This window comes from Gadus morhua, chromosome 14 (assembly GCF_902167405.1).
Source record: "Gadus morhua chromosome 14, gadMor3.0, whole genome shotgun sequence".
Classification (NCBI taxonomy): Eukaryota; Metazoa; Chordata; class Actinopteri; order Gadiformes; family Gadidae; genus Gadus; species Gadus morhua.
Genome location: NC_044061.1, coordinates 12844039 through 12861573, shown reverse-complemented (window position 1 = coordinate 12861573; position 17535 = coordinate 12844039). Strand labels below are relative to the sequence as shown.

Below are 17535 nucleotides of genomic sequence, written 5' to 3'. Positions count from 1 at the left end.
TTGACTTTTTATCACTAATATAAACCTCAGAAGATCATCTTGATCTTCAAGTTTGTGTTTTGCATTGCAAATAAAATAACTTCTAAAATGACACTATTGCTCTCCTTGCTCTTCTCGAATCGGGTTGGATGTACAGCAAACACATATTCTCCTCTGAAAAAAGCATTTCAGGGCAGATTTCAGTTCATCTCAAAACATAGTTATTCAGTTTCGTATTAAATAGTTTTGTATACTTCGTATATTAGTGCACTTTCCTTCAGTGGGGCCATTGTTGTTTTATCGGGGCAAAGTTGTTGTTTTTTTCGACAAAGCGGTGCTAACAGAGATTAGGATGGGCTCACAAGGCTACTTTAATATAACACAGATGACGATGTACAAGAACATTTAATTATTGTCCAGTCCTAGACTAAAGATTAATTGAATGACCATCAGAAAGATACAGCCCCAATTCATGTTAAAGGAACTATATGTAAACACATTTACTGTACTGGACTGTAACGCTGGCTCTCCGACATCATGCTACAGGTAGTAGCATGAAGACCTTTTTATTTTCAGTTCCGGGTCAAAAAGTTTCTTTGTTTTTGCATGTGTGTTGTGATTCACAACTCTCACAGTACCCTGGGTTGTCAGTCATGTAGCTAATTGGCACACAAAAGTAGCATGCTGCAGCCATAGAATCATGCAAAATCTATCATTAGAGTCCTCAATATTGCAACCCATGTGAGCATAGTAGTGAACGACCGATGTAGTATCTGCCGGCCGATATGTGCGTTTTTTACGTGCATCGGTACCGGCCGATTTTTTTCTTTTTTGCGATATATATATATTTTTTCAATGATTTACAGACAGTTCAATAAATGTTTTTTTTTTTTAATTGAGACATTGTAACATTTGTTATCATCATTGTGCCATTTTTATGAAGTAAATTGAAGGAGGCTTAGCCTGGAAATCCAGACCCGCCGTATCTAGAAAATTGTAGGATCTGGCAACGAGAATTGAAAATGGCCCAACTCGAGGGGTGGCAACAAACATGCATTTGAAAATATCACTGGATAACACATATTGAATAACACTACGACCAATCAGAATACAAGAAGTGACGTATCCAAACCAGTGGAGCTAACCAATAGATAAGACTCTTGCCGTATCCGGTCGGTAAAAACGCTTTTGGCCCGCCTATAACTGATACATCGATTATATTGGTTAATATTCTGGGCCAGGGGAGGCCCAGAATAGGGCTGGGACGACGCGTCGACGTAATCGATTACTTCGACGCATAAATTACGTTGACGCGAAAAATGTGCGTCGATAAAAAAAAAAAAAAAAAGATGGGCTGCGCCGGAGCGTAGTAGCAACGAGAGTGGCTCCCCAGACTTTCATAAGTGCAAGGCGCCACGCACCCGTTCCTCTAAGTATGGGAATTATTCAATGTAAAAGGAAACGATTCCGTGATATGTCGTCTTTGCAAAATGGAGACGACTTTCCATTCTAGCACCACGGCAATTCACCTGCACCTGAAGAGGCGCCACCTGGTAGCAGCTGCAGATGACCGAGCACCGTAGAATTGCATTACTTTGAACTTTTATTTTGGAATTTAAAGGCAATAAACATGTATTGAAATGTTAAGGAAGTCATATTTATGTAAATCAACATGTATAAATTGCTATTAGTCAATTAATGGGGAGATAATCGAATCGAAATCGAATCGGACTGAAAAAATGAATCGTTAGATTAATCGATGCATCGAAAAAATAATCGCTAGATGAATCGTTTAAAAAATAATCGTTTATCCCAGCCCTAGCCCAGAATATACACAAGTATATTGTTCGTTCACAGAGTGACTCACTGAGCAAATTCAAATTGTGCTCTCGCGAGAAGTGCAAATTAACAGAGTAGGATAAAATAGCATTGACAGCTTTTGAATACTGTGATCCAGGGGTTGACACAAAGGTTTCAAAAGCACTTGCCCATCGGGCAAGTACAGGTCAGGTTCAACTTGCCCGAATGTGATGTTCACTAGCCCAAATTATAATCAGAATCGTGAACAGGCCTCTTTTTGCCAGGCACGCGGCCTGGTTTTGGGGGGGCTCAGAAAAATCATCCTAGCTCAGACTGAAGCTGAATGTTAGCTTCCACACAAGTTGTGTTTAAAAAATAACAAACTTCTCTTTGTTTACTTATTCATCGAACAGTCACATCGTGCCATGAAGTGATTTCAGTCCACCGTTGTAACCTATTAAAGCTATCGCCAAGTTATATGTAGACCTGCATGATTTCATGCAAATGTACTTAACTAAATGTCAGAGGTAGTAGCAAAGATATGTCTTTTTTAACTTTCACGTTTCTTGTAGCTCTAACTGAATAATCACAATCTCGTTTCTAGTAGTGTTGTCAGTCACGATACTGGATTTTCTAACTTTGACACTATACCTGGAAAAATATCGATATTCTATACCATTTTTGATATCAGGGGAAAAGTTTTTATCAGGAAAGAACATCATTTCATAATGTCATCTTTGTGCCAAAAGAAAGATTGTTGTGCAAGTGAAATATTCAATGGGGATGATACTTGGTTAAAGTGAATAAAGCCATGGAACACAGCATAAGTGGAAGATAACATTTCCACCTGAAATAATTATCAGTTGGGAGCGATGTCTTACTATGAGACACAAATAAAAGGTAGATATCTTACCATTTTGACACTTGACACCTCTATTTAAAGTTCAGGGCAAATATATTCGAATGCACCAAGCCAAACACTCGCAAATAAACATATGGCCACTAGATTGCGATGAAGAATATGTTTTCTGATTGAAGGCAATTTACCTATTTCCTAAGAAACCTTCTCTTATTCATTGATGGAAAACACCATGTTTAGTTGCAAAATTTGGCCCAGACACTGGGTTATCTGTTTATGGTGGTTTTATACGACCAGATTCAACTTTGTGGACAAATATCACAAAGGTAATACTTGTGGACAAATATCACAACAGTAATAGTTATTTGCGAGTTTTAGTCACAGAATGATATGGTTTCGACTGTTGGAATAAGTGAAGGCTCAGCTTTCATGTAATATTTAGTTTGTGAGGGTCCAATATCGTGAAAAAGATCGCTATTGCTGTGCATGTGCACAGTTATGAAACCCAAAACCGTGTTCTTGCATATGACTTTCCTTGGTAATTTGCCTCAATCCAAAGTACTTCCAAACTGCACTCCTCCATCACTACTCTATTTTTCTTCTACTTAAACCGTTCGCGGAGGTGCTGCACTTCCGATGCTAGCTTTGTTGTCTAACCTTTAGCTAACACCTGTGAATCACGGCCAGAGAACGCACTGCGAGTGACAGAAGGCGGGGCTATATACGCACTGAAGCGATGCGTGTCTGTTAACTCACTTTCCGAGAGAAGAGAAGACAGCGCGCTGATCAATTGCAAATACTTATATTTTGTGTTATTTTGCAGAAAAAAAGGTTGTTCTGCAGTTTCTAAAACATTTGAATAAATAGCCTATATATTAACATCCACCCAAAATCCACTTGCCCGTTCGGGCAACCAGAAATCAATCTCAACTTGCCCAAATATGACTTTTGGTTGCCCCGGGCAAGCGGGCAACCGTTAATTCGATGGATCAGATCCATCGAATTTTCAGGGTGGGAGAGATGATGGCTCTTGAAATCCGTCATGAACAAGCAGTTTTCAGGTTCATTCTTTCCGATTGAGTACCTTAATTTCCGCACTATAAGGCGCACCGGAGTATAAGCCGCAGCAGCTAAATTGAATGAGGTTTACATATATAAGCCGCACTGGAGCCCGCCGCTTAAAAGTCCATAGATTTAGGAGGCCCCCCTAGTGGCCGTTAGCTATAAAGTTCAAAGATTAGCCGCACCGTTATATAAGCCGCAGAATCGCAAAAAGGGAAAAAAGGCGCGGCTTATAGTCCGAAAATTACGGTACACTCTTTCCTCGAGATGAATAGTAGGGGTCCTTAAACTGAAAATCACGACACTAACTGGAGTTGCTCACTAGAGTCAGAGTATTGGTTTCAGTCTACAGATGTATGTAATATTGTCATTAGTAAATTATGTTTGCCAAGGTTTGGAAATCAATTACCTATTTCAAGTTGACTTTTATGATCACACAACTCACAGCCATCCTATTATTGTATTTAAGGCAGATACTGTAAATTAATATTTAGCCTAATTCCACGTTTTGGAAGCCAATATTTTAGCACAGGATGCAGAAAGTGACAAGGGGAAAGAAACATACACACGTTCATATTAGCTCACATTTAATGTTTTGTTTGTAGTCTATTTCAATAATTAGGTAATATTAGTGACAAACACCTCTTAAGCTCCAGCCTATTTGTTTGGTTTCTGCTCGAAAATGACATACCCAAAATGAATACAGAATATCTCTGCATCTACAAGGTCTATTTGAATAATTGTGGTGTCATTATAAACACTTGTGAAATGTGTTCAAATGCGTAAGTATCAGTATTTATGTCACTGGCTCAGAGTAAATGAAGTTGGCACACAAGCATAAATGACAGATTTAATTTCCGCCCAAATAAATCCCACTTCTTCTATGAATATCTCTTTGAAATTATGCTGATGAAGTTAAAATTCGAAATCAAATCATAGCACAAGGTGTGACCATTATCTCTGCAAAGTTTGATCATCATAAAGTTAAGCAGAGCACAATGACAGAGGTTTTAGTAAAGACTATTTAGGCAGACTCTCTAAATTGGTCATTTTGGCACATTTTTGCACCATTTGAAGTTTTTGATTTATGTCATTATCTGTGATCATCACATACATTTTCAACAGTTTTTGATTTTTCTTTTGATTTTTAATTTCTCTCAGTACTCAGAATGCGTGCGTAAAGAGGCCTCTACCGGATGTAGCTCTCCTGATGTAGCTCTCCTGAGCAACATCCTGTTACACAGGCTAATAACTCGGCCAGGGATTGGTCGATTTAAATGTTTGACACCTCGTTTTAACCGTAAGAGCCAATAGATGTTAGGGGCAGTATTGAAATGTGTGCCAGACACATGATTGGCTAACAGTAAGGAAGCAAATACAACTAGCGCAAAACCAACTTCAATGCATGCTTCATGAAAGGAAGCCATCTTACACTCAAAATAAGTGAGGTTCACATTAAAACTGGTTGTAAGCAAACGCAGACATGTTGGAAGTACTAAAACCGGAGTTTTTTGCTCTCTGCCTTTTGCTGCGAGAGTGATCGAGAGTCCCCAAATATGGGGACCCTCGAGCTTAAGAGGAGACATATTATGGTGTTTTCCCAACAAGTAAACATAGTATTTGAGTTCCAGGAATCATGTTTGTGAAGCTGTTTGCTGGAAATAGCTTTTAGGAAAAAAAACTTGCCTACTGCTATTCCCCTCTGTTTCAGTCCCTTCAGAATGCGCTGTTTCTGGTGTCCGTAGCTTTAATGCAAATGAGCTGCTGCCCATTGACCAATGAGCTGTCAGACTGAACCACAGCATGGAGAAGGGATTGTTGCCATTTGCGGACTCCTGGAGCTCTATATCTATATCATATAATATAATAACAATAATATTATACATGGGTATTTTATATAATATTATATCTTATATCACGGCCAAAAGCTATGTGCGCCTCGGATGATATTATGAATCATAAAGACTGCGTCTGACGTCTCTGGCACTTCCACAACAAGTAAAGACTCGTAGTGTGGGATATCTCAGCCATGGTTGAGAGGAAGGGTTAGGGGGTAAAGGAACTTTGGCCTCCACTCTCTGAAGTCCATGAACCGCATGGCGGAGAAAGGGATTGCACTCCGGGAACTGGCCTGCCGGACTTGCCGCCGAGCTCCCCGCGCCGGAGCTGCCGGACTGCCACGGAGACCTACCCCCGCCGGACCTGCCAGTTTCGGCGGCAGTTCAGCTCCCGGAGTAAACCGCCGGAGCTGCCGGACTGCCGCCGAGGCTTCAGTGGCGGCCAGACGGCTTCGACGGCGGCCAGACTGCCGCCGAAGCTTCGGCGGCAGTCCGGCGGGGGTAGCTCAGCGGCAGTCCGGCAGCTCAGCTCCGGGAGTACAATCCCTTTCTCCTCCATGTCCCCTCCTCCGGACTGCCGCCGAAGCTTTGGCGGCAGTCCGGCAGAGAAAGGGATTGTACTCCCGGAGCATAGCTGCAGGGCTAGCGCCGAGTTCCCCCCCGCCGGAGCTGCTCGTCCGCTGGTCCACACAATCTTAGCTATGCTCTGATGGGACGGGAGTGGGGAAGTGGGAGGTAATATTCAACTGTGCCCCCTTCCTACGTAGGAGGGGGCGCCGAAACTGACTCGCTCGTTTGGTAACTGTAGGCGGGGTACTTAAGAAATGCATATCTAACTAAAGAAATCATGTACAGACTTTTTTCAAAGTTTGTATGCATGTGGGAGCACCAGAGACCCAAAACAACACCCCAAATCCCAGGAAAAGTGTTGCTTTCATATAATGTCCCCTTTAAGCCAGCATTAGTTTAATTATATGTTGCCAATGATATATGATATATATATTACATATATTGGACATTTTTTGATATTATTTTCTATACATGCATTGTGATAAATGTTTAGTATTAATGCATACGAGGTTTAATAATCAAATGTTTAAATGGTATGTCACATTGGCATGCCATAGTTTAAGTTTTTTCTTCGATTAAAAATGTAGCAAACAGCTTTTTAATCTTTTAATCAGTGAATGAATGAAAGAGAGCGTGTGTGTGCGCGTGTGTGTGTGTGTGTGTGTGTGTGTGTGTGTGTGTGTGTGTGTGTGTGTGTGTGTGTGTGTGTGTGTGTGTGTGTAAAGGGAATTGTGTGTATGTGAGAGAGGTGGAGGAAGTGTAGCAGCCAGAGACGAAGAGAAGTAAACATTCTCCCATCCATAAGTCATCCTGACCCTCTGACTGGCTCCTTTCACCTCCGCTGACCGTGAACAAAAGTATCATTCAGTCAAGGTTCGATGGCAGCAGGCACAAATAGCAAGCCAGTAAGCAAGAAACAATGTGGTGAAAGACCCCCCTGATTGAACCACTTCCTCCCCCACCCGCCTTTCTTTCTTTCCATGATCAGTGCAAACTTGTTGCCTGTTCACACTAGAAGATACATAGTTCCAGTGAACCAACTCTCCTATAAGTTATGCATCTGCGGCTCGCTACTTTGGCCACCACAGGAAGTACACGATGTACAGACGATGAATGTGTTTAGAGATATCCCTATGTTACATGTCACCACTTTCACTGCTTTTCCCCCCCGATTTTGTTTGCTTTCCATCAATTATGGCAAAACTTAGTTGACCAACTTTAAACTTCTTCCAAAGCTCTTGACTGTAGGTGAGACTCTGCTCCAGGTTCTCATGATGGATCAGTCCAGTGTTTGGTCATCCATTATCAGAAACGTCATAACATTCCTTCTTCAGGAAACTACAGATAGAGTTTATGACTGATGTCGCATGGAAATGCAGCTGAAACAAACAGAGTGATCTCAACCATCCCATAAATCAATTAAATTCCTAAACTCCTGGGGCAGAGTAGGCTGCAAGAGATGTAGAGCCATTGGCTGCACTCAAACATGTCTGTTATTGCTATCCCGGTGTGTGTGTGTGTGTGTGTGTGTGTGTGTGTGTGTGTGTGTGTGTGTGTGTGTGTGTGTGTGTGTGTGTGGTCTTATTTCCACCTGTTTTTCAACATTAACAAGAAACACTGAAGGAAACGATGTAGAATGAAAAAGAATAACGCATATCAATGTTTATCCTTAACACACCGCCTGTGTATGCAGGAGGTAAAACCTGCCCTTTTTCCTTCATTCATTAAGATGTTTATCTGTGCATTAGCTGTGAGAGGAGGAAAGAGGTCTACAGCTGCAATGTGTCTCACACTAATCCATCATGATCTCTCCTAGCCTGGCACTCTCAACATAAAAGAAGAGAGGGAGTGGAAGGGGGACAAGTAGAGTTCAAGACACTGCGAGAACAAACAGGAGAAGGGACAGAATCAACCTTACACATACTTTCCAAGCTTGAACTGGATATATTGCATTGTTATTGTTCAAATGAATGTTTCAAGCGGCATGTAGATTTGAACACACAAACTTAAAAAACGGGATGAGGCCTAGTACTTTCTAACACAAACACAACAATAGATGAGCCCCCTTCACATTTGGTGTAGAGGTATATTAGTGAAGGTGGTGCGAAGGAATATATGTTCACAGTTAATGGTAAGTTATCCAGGCTAAGTTTTGAGCAAAATATGTATGAAAAGTATTTTCCTCGCGACCACAATCAAGTCATTCTGACAAAGAGTTGGAGGAAAACCCCTCCAACCTGCTACCTTGTAGTTATAGTCTGTGGTAACAAGTTGGTGGAAGTTGGGCTGCACTCATGTATTTGCAAACTAATAATACAACTCATGGTCAAAATGCCCATGAGTTGACAGTACAACGACTACTCGAAACTGTGATTTGCTTACCCTGTGTTGGGTAGGCTACTAGTTTATGATTAACCAGTGCAGCATATTGCTCCATGCATTCATAGTAGAATGCATGAAAAAGCCACAGCGCTAGACCAGACTCAAATATAATTGATGGTCGAGTGAAGAAGGGATTTGGTTATTCATTAATAAACGAAACATGTAGGCTTAACGTTGCACGGCTGAAGGTAAACAAACTTGAATTTCGAATGCCATTCTGCCTATTACAGGCCTGTTAATGACACTCGTTTGACTGGAAATCCTAAGCACTGGCAATCTTAGATGAATCTGAACATCTCTTCAGACAAGTCTAAAGTTTGGGCTGCACCACTGATGCGGTGTCCCAGCCAGGTCGACACAAACAACACAGAGGCCTTAGCATCTAGCATGCAGAAAAGTATATCCCAGTGTTATAAAAATTATATCATTTCCGGTGTGAACAATACTTACAGATGGTACGTGAAAGCACTTAAACCGACTGGAATAGCAATAAGTCCCTTCCCGGAGCAGTCAACAAGCCCATCTTCATCGCAGTGGCACGAGGGGGAACAAATAGACGGGGTGGACTGCCCTTGAGCAGTGGCACCAAAACCAAGAAAATAGCACGATACAAATATCCAAATAACAAAGGCGCGCATTTTCTCTTCGGGTCAGGTGGAAGCAAAAAGTCCCTTAATGGCTAATCTTCTCCCTCCGTCGACTTTTCATGTGGCTGTGTTCTTGGATGTGTCATGAGATAAAGCCTTCTTCTTCTTCTTTCCTCTCAAAACAAACTGATATGAATAGTTAATACATTCGGAATCACAGAGGAAATGTCAGCGTTTCCCTTTCAGTGTCCGAATGTAGCAGATAGTCCTCGAGAAATGCTTTATGAACATTTCTCACGTCTCCATGTCGTACGGTCCATGAAAACAAGTAGCACCCCTGGCGAACGAAACGGTAGGCTACCTTGCGGTTTTTTTTTTCGTTTCGGTTGTCCCATAAATAAGCAAATCAAGCCCGGGTATCTCGTTGTATCCGCGGAAGGTTAACAATGCAGTGTTTTAATCGGTAAACTTGCAGTACTTGGCAATGATTTGTCGTTCTGGTTAGTTTCCTGGAGGATTACACCGCCAGCTTTCAGCCATTCCTCGCGTCCCCCTTCCTCTGGCCCGACATCCACAGCGTGCTCCCTGCTCTGCGAGCACCCTACAGGACAACCTGCCGCACTAGGCCTAATTGTTGTGCAATATAGCGTGACCTGAAGTGCAGTGTCAGAACTGGCAGCTTCTCAAGACTAAACGGTGACCAGGACTTTAAACAGAAAACATATATATTCAAATTGATAAAGAAACATATGGATATTTGGGAAACGCGTTATTTAAAAACAAAACGGATAAATCATTGTATCTATTTGCTTTGAGCTCAAAATGTGCATGTTGAGTATTGAGTTCCGCTCCAAGGCAAGGCCTATAATATTATTCTTAATGTTAAGCATGATAATAGTAGGTTTGTGTATGATATAGTTTAGCATAGTATATTATTATGTATCATAGGCCTAATCCTATTCCTATTCATATATATATATATATATATATATATATATATATATATATATATATATATATATATATATATATATATATATATATATATATATATATATATATATATGTGTGTGTGTGTAATACAGTATAGTATAGACCAATATAATTCTCAGATAATGGTATATATGAGCCACGACATACTCATAAGTATATATAGAATATATTGTTGTCCTACAGAGACAACTAACTAAATAAAAGGCAAAGTTCTATACCTCTGAAATTCGAAAAAAACATTTCTGCACACTTCTGCCCACATGATTTTGGCCATGGCCTACATGTGTGACTTATAGCTGTCACATTATTTTTCTTTCATTGTTTTCTCTGTTCATGATATTTCACTAAACCAATTGCATTTCTACAGTGGGAGAACATTTTCTTTAAGTATTGCTGCTTTATATACTTATTTGTATTTATGTATTGTTAGATTGTTATATTATGTATTTCTCCATCATGGCAGCAAGGGGTTTAAATAAAGATTAAATACTGGTTATCGACGGAGGGAAAAAAAGATCGAATGAGGATTCTTCCAAATGGGAGCCAGTTAAGAGATAAAGTATATTGCTGATATAGGTGAAGGACAAAGTCTATTATTTTAACACAACATCCATGGCCCACTTCTATCTCTCTTTTGATCTATCTATCCATCTTTCCATCTATCTATCTACAGTATGCCATATACCTCAACACATGTATGCACATTCTTAATAAGAAATTGGTCTCAGGGACCTCGAATTGCGTTTGGATATATAACATTGCGTAACATTAATTTAGCAGCTAAAAGAATGTAATGTAATGGTATATAATCATCGGCTACATTTTAGCTGATGCTTTTGACAAAGCGACTTACAATGAGTACATTCAACAATGAAGGTATAACCAAAAAAGTGCAATAATCATTTGAGTGCATAAAGTGAATAAAACAAGCAAACTCCTTTAAATTCAACAAAATAGAAACAAGAGGTAGAGAATTGTAATATTTATATTTATATATATATTTTTTTATGAGCCAAGGTTCTTTCTGAACAGTTCCTGTTCTACTGAACTGAGTTTCCACCCGCCGCAAAAGATGGGTAAGGTTTCAGCTGTACTGATGTCAGCGGGGAACTCGTTCGACCATTGTGTTGCAAGGACATCAAACAATCTAGATTTTCTTGAGCGACTGCTGACGTCCCCACATAGTGAGGGAGAAGCTGTAGATATACTGTACATGTATGTAGATAATATAATGGGATTATGATGTATCCAGTACTTCTGGATGGATACACTCAGGTTATGTTTCCAGTGGGATTCTGCAAGGCTTAAAATATCTTAACATGGCCTCGGTAGTCCGCGTTAGAGTGGCTTCCCAGCCCCCCAACTGAGACCTCCCCTCTTTCCATCACCATTGCATGTTTGGGGATTTCAGCAGGGAACTGTTTGAAAATATAGCCCCTGATGCAGCAAGCCTATCAAGGGTCATTACAAGTTAAATATTGAAGTGATCTCCAGAGGGGATTGGTCCACCTTCTAGCAATAGAAGATATTATAAAACATGCAACTGCTAGTTACTGAGTCACTAGTATTGTTGCTAGGTGTAAAGCAATCCATGTTTATCAACAACAACCTAGATTTCATCGTACTGCGGACTGTCACACCAGAATATAAACAGTGAAAATTAATTTTTAGTAAACAAAACAAAGCCTATGTATTTTGGCAAAAAATAAAAAGCAAGATGACGGTTCCCTCCTACTTGACAATGCTGAGTCATTCAAGTGTTTTTGAGCCATTTGTGATTTGTCTCAACCGATTTTTCACATAGTCTTAAGAATAAATGTATTACTTGCTTCAGAATACTTTTTGGCATGTCAGTGAGTATGGGATCAGGGGGAGCAGGGATTATCAAAGGAAACGATTGTAAACTTCAATGAGATAAGCCTAGATATCTGTAAATTCAGTTATAACTCCAAATTAATCATTGTGTATCCAGAGGGACAGGTTGCTGGGTAAGCATTTGCTTTCCGTGAGCAGCTTCCATTGACTTGCAGAGTAACTGTAGCCTAGCTCCTGTTTATATGAAGGGAATACACTTTTATTTACTATCAAAAGATTTCCAAAGTGTAGTCGCTTATACAAAACAAGCCTAATAAACAAGCCTAGCAATCACAGTGGAGAAAATAGTGCCCAATTATTTGTGTGTTTGTAGACAAACTAGAATCTTGATGTATTGTTACTGGCCCTTGTTTTGAACAAGCGACTAATCTGAGAAAATGGGTCAAATCTTAAGATAGTAATTAAGGAGTAATTAGGTAGTAATGTAACTAAAAGTTTATTCCTTTCACATTAACAGGAGCTTGTTCACAGTTTCAAAGCAGCGAGGGCACGTTTGGAAGGGAACCATTTTAATTCATTTTATAACCTCTGTGATTGTGGCAGTTATTAGAAGGGCTATCAAACTATTTGAACTGATGAACACCTGATCACAAAGACGTTGAGCTGTCAATCATTTGACACTCTTTCAGCATGCTAAATATGACACACACACACACACACACACACACACACACACACACACACAAAACAAAAAACAACAATAATGGCCTACTTCTAGAGAGTTATTGTCTGGATTTATCAAGAGCTAATTGGAGATGTTCTGCAACATAGCGAAACCACTTCACTGTAGTGGTCCATGAGTCATCCTAAGTGATGCCTCTGTTCGTATATCTGTTGCAGTATTTTCCCTTAAACACGGTTTGTAGAAACTTATGAAGGGAAACACTACCCCTCAGTGGTTAGAGTTTCTAAGTGCTTCAAACTATCCTCTCATCCAACACTGTAACGACTGTGCACTCTGCAGCCACCGAGGATACACGGCACTGCAGATCATATGCTCATGTCCTACGGATATATCGACAAAACAGTGATGTCCAAACATTTGTTTTATTCATTTATTCTCAATATGTTCGAGGACACATCTTAAGAATCATTCCTAGGGCACTATGGCAGCATGTTTTTGGGTAGGGGAGCTGTGTCATTCCTTTGCATCAAGGCAGAATGTTGTGGGAGAGGGGGATTTCGGACTTGGGACAGCCATTCAACCACTATGTTTCATATTTGTAAATTTTTGGTTAGATTATAATGTTGCTTCTTTCCCCATGTTATTTATTCATTATGCAATTATAATAATGTCAATATCATTATTAATATGTAATTATTACTTCCGTTTTGATTTGATATTAAATTAATTATCAACATTATAGTGAGGCCAATATACAGAAAAGTAGTCAATTCAAGTTTGTATCATCAAGAATGGCTGGAGAGAAAAAAATAAAATAAAAATTTGAATCCACTCTTGGCTACTGAGGGGAATTTCAATCACAGGCGAAACCCAATCCCAACCAGTCTTGGCTTTCCACCGACATTGTTTCCAAAACAAGGCCTATGACTGCATGTTTTGGAAGCCAGTAATTAGCCAGCTATTAAGTAGCCAGGAGTGCCTGCTATCTGTCAACAGACACTTCAAATTCCTGCCTACGCAATTGCAGTTTGTTTTCATGTAGTAGTGAAGGTCTTACGGATGAAACTTCATACATAGTAAAAAAGTGTAAAACAACCAAAAAAACGCCACATTTTCAGAAAGAAAGGAAAATATATAATCTAATATGTAATTCATTTTGTAACTTTTCTAATTGATACATTTCTATACACATTTTACGTATGACTCATGAATAGTAGAACCAAGCCACCGCCTTAGTCCTAATGGTAACCAAGCAACACCCTTCGCTAGGGTAGACAAAAGGACAGCCTGTCTATTTCCCTCCTTCGCCCATGGCTGTGTGGCATAAGACAATATACAGCTGCTCAGCTGTTCTACATATGGAATACTGTAAAATATTCAACCCAGTACGTGGTGTCCATTGCAGACATAAATGCATACATTTAGTAGAAACTGCAATATCATTTTAAACTGAAGGCAAAAATGGCCCTTGTTGTCAAGGCCCTACAGGCCCATTAGTTTCTCTGAAGGTCTATGTTTGGTAATGTGCAAGATCCTTCTGTTCCTTCCGAAAGATACACAACTGCATTCTGGACACCTACGTTGAGACACATGATTTTTTTATAATTTTATAGAAACGTAGAAAGGTCAGAGTGACTACAAATATATAAAGAAATATGTTAACCTCAGCAACTGCAGGTAATGATGCAAATCTGCTATTGATAAGATTTCATAGATCTATGCAATATATATATGAAGATAATCAAATCAATACACTCTTTATTTATTATTCTATTTATCTCACTCTGTGCTGCAGAGCGCTGGTCACTTTACAGAGTACTGTCCACCTTATCTTAGCATAGGCTGGAATGGACTTGAATGTTCATATTTCATATGTATGCATCTATCCTTGATTGCATTGTATACAATGATTGTATGAATGTTATGAATAGAGATATTTCAGTTTAACCTGATGAACCAGGCACTTTCCTTCAACTGTGTCAGTATAAGAGGAATCCAACTATCAGCCTATTAGGTTGTTTCTCTCCGTTGGCTGTTACGTGTTGTTGGATTGTTTGTTTTACAACAGTATGTCATTATAATTGGATGGATGCTAAAAGATTAAGGTGTAATGAATTATTTCAAATATATATATATTTTATATTCTATAATTTATAGATATTCAAATTCAGAGAAAGACACCATGTTTGAGAATTTGTTTACGGTAAGACATTACACAAGGGTTCATTAATTAACCATTATTAAACATTAGTCAATGCAGTATTACGCATTATTACATAGCATTAGCAGAAATTAGGGTTAACCCAAACCTTATTAATTTACCTTACTATACATAAACAACATTACCTTAGTTAACATGAACACCGCAATTAAACATGAATACCATTAGTAAACTGTTAATTAACTGTGAATCAATTGTTTGTTAATCTTTTTTTTAACTGCATTTACAAATATTAATTATCTTTTGATTAATGTATCATTATTAGTGGGGTTGCAAAGCCAGGCAGACTATGGTTATTCTGAAGTGTTACCTTGTTTTCAGATAGGATTCATAGAAAGAAGAATATGGGGGACAGTTGAGCCATGTACTGCAACATGGCCGAGCAGATGGAATAATAAAAGCTTGCTGAGAGTTTCAGTTTTGCCAGCTCTCTCTGACAGTAAGCCCTTTTCTGAGCAGTCCTTTCTATTTTTTGTTTTGTACCTTACAACAAATCCGGCATTGGGTTCACAGGATGTGAGCTCAGTCGTATACTTTTGGTAAACTTGCGGCTATCCTAAAATGAGTTGGTTGTTCAGGATTCCTGTGTGGTTTTCCTGCCCGCCCTCCATGCATACCATTGGTTTGTGCTCACGGTGGTCTCATCAACACTGACCTTAAGGAAAGTGAAAGCGCCCGGCTGCTCCTCAGGGCCTTAAAAGGGCTCAGATGACGTTAGCCGGGTTGGCTGGGAGCCGGGGATGTTCTCACACACACACATACACACACACACACACACACACACACACACACACACAATTCCCTTGTAGGAACGACTATAAACATTGACATTTCACTCCAACATCATGAAGCGTGATCGTTGGAATGATCGCAATGACGTCTCTGTAAGTGGAATAGAAGTGATATCCATCTTCTTCTCATCCAATGAAGATTGTGGTAGGAATTTGAATAATGTGATATGAATGTAAAAAAAAAAGAAATCGAATTCCAGTCGCGATATTTCCAGATAAAGGTGTTTAATGGTGTCAAATAAACACGATTCAAAGATAACAGAGAATTTAAAACCAATCAAGAAAGCATATGTTCTATGTTTGTGGTTTATGTCACACCCATGGGCAATCCCCTAAACTATAATATAAAATGTGAAATATTGTATGCACTGTGCAATCTCCCCATATGTAAGTGTCCATACAACATGTGTGAGGTATTATTGAAGCAGAGGGGAACACCTGGATCACTGTACAAGGTGATTGATGTCGGAGTGTGACTCCTGGGAAGAGTGAATTTGGTTGTCCATTTCTCCAACCGCCTGGTTTAAAAAAAGATTATTTCCAGATTTTTCACTGCATTATGTTATAATCCCACTAATGCACAGATCACCACTGTTTTACGTCATGTAATAGTTCCCACCAAATTCACATGTGATTCACATCAGTTTGACACCGAGTAAAGTTAAAGGAATACGTGAGGAATAAACCACAACGGGCAGTCCCATTATAATACGAGGGGGGTGGAGATGCGGTCGAGGTGAAGCCGAGGTTACTTACCACTGCCGTCCTACATGATTTTCAAATAATAGTACACCCTGTTCTGGTTTATTCCACCTATACCAAAGTTACCAACAATAATTTCATATTGTATATTTTCCTTTATAACTTTATTGTTTTTTTATTGACATGAGTCAGTTGAAATTAAAATATTCTTTCTTTGAGTTTATTGTTTTTCCAATGTCAAGGAAAGTTCTTTGTCGACAGATGTATTTGATCTTTGTTGATAACGTTAGATTTGTAGAACAAATATTCGTAACTATTAAAAGGCAGAAGTTTCCCTAATAATACACACACCCTTGGGACGTTATTGACCAATCAGGGTCAAGTATTTAATAGTGCTCTGGTAAAAATATATTTAAATGTGCATACTAAGAAATACACATAAATTATCCTGGTCATGAATAAGATTCATATTGTAAATACAACATTACAAATTTCCTGGCACGATGTCCATAGATCTATTCATTAACAACCTTCATTCTCTTCGGTGAGAAAAGATAGGTCAATTATTTATTTTGGCTGATTGGAAAAAAAAACAACACCAAATCAAAGCCCTAAGTGATTAAACCCCATGTGGCTCCATTTCCTTTCAGTAACATTTAGTCCAATACAATTGAATGTCCAAATGAAATGGGTTGAATAGAAGGTCACAACATTGTTAGTAATGCACCATTCCTACCTGACGACAAACCCTTTCACAGAGCCATGGATGCGGGTCAAACATAGGTGTCGCTGATAACATTAAGAAAAGGTCGGCTCCTTTTATGTACCAGGGCACGAGTAGTATACTTACCTTCACTTGTTTAGTCTACTACCAGTCCCCCGCACATAAAACCAGCACACCCATAATTAGTGTTATGAATTAGTGTTATCACCTGTGTTTGTCCTATGATGACACCTGTGTGAAAGGTTCTTTCCCATTGTATATTGTGCACAATGTGTGAATGATAAACATGTTTTGTCTTGCTCTACTGGCCGTGTCTTGGCTCCTCTGTGCCTATATCGCGGCGTTAAAGGAGAAAGCCATCCCCTAAGGGTCAAAAGATGTACTCGCCAAAAAAAAAAAAAAAAAAAGGGATACAGAGCGTTTGACGCCAGATGACGCTGTCTGTCTGTCCTCTGAGAACTATCAGCGGTTACATTCAGTATAGCTACTCCTTCTCAAAGAGGCTGCTGGGATGACCAATATCCGTC

The 17535-nt window shown here is 39.4% G+C and overlaps 1 protein-coding gene across 1 annotated transcript in view; it reads right to left on the bottom strand.

Moving 5' to 3' along the window:
* Positions 1-9128, bottom strand: part of lgr4 (leucine-rich repeat containing G protein-coupled receptor 4) — a 31623-nt gene extending 22495 nt beyond the window's left edge. Inside the window, exon 1 of the mRNA XM_030376952.1 lies at positions 8941-9128. Coding sequence (XP_030232812.1) covers positions 8941-9128 — 188 coding nt within the window. The remainder of the gene's footprint in view (positions 1-8940) is intronic.
* Positions 9129-17535: the final 8407 nt, after the last annotated feature.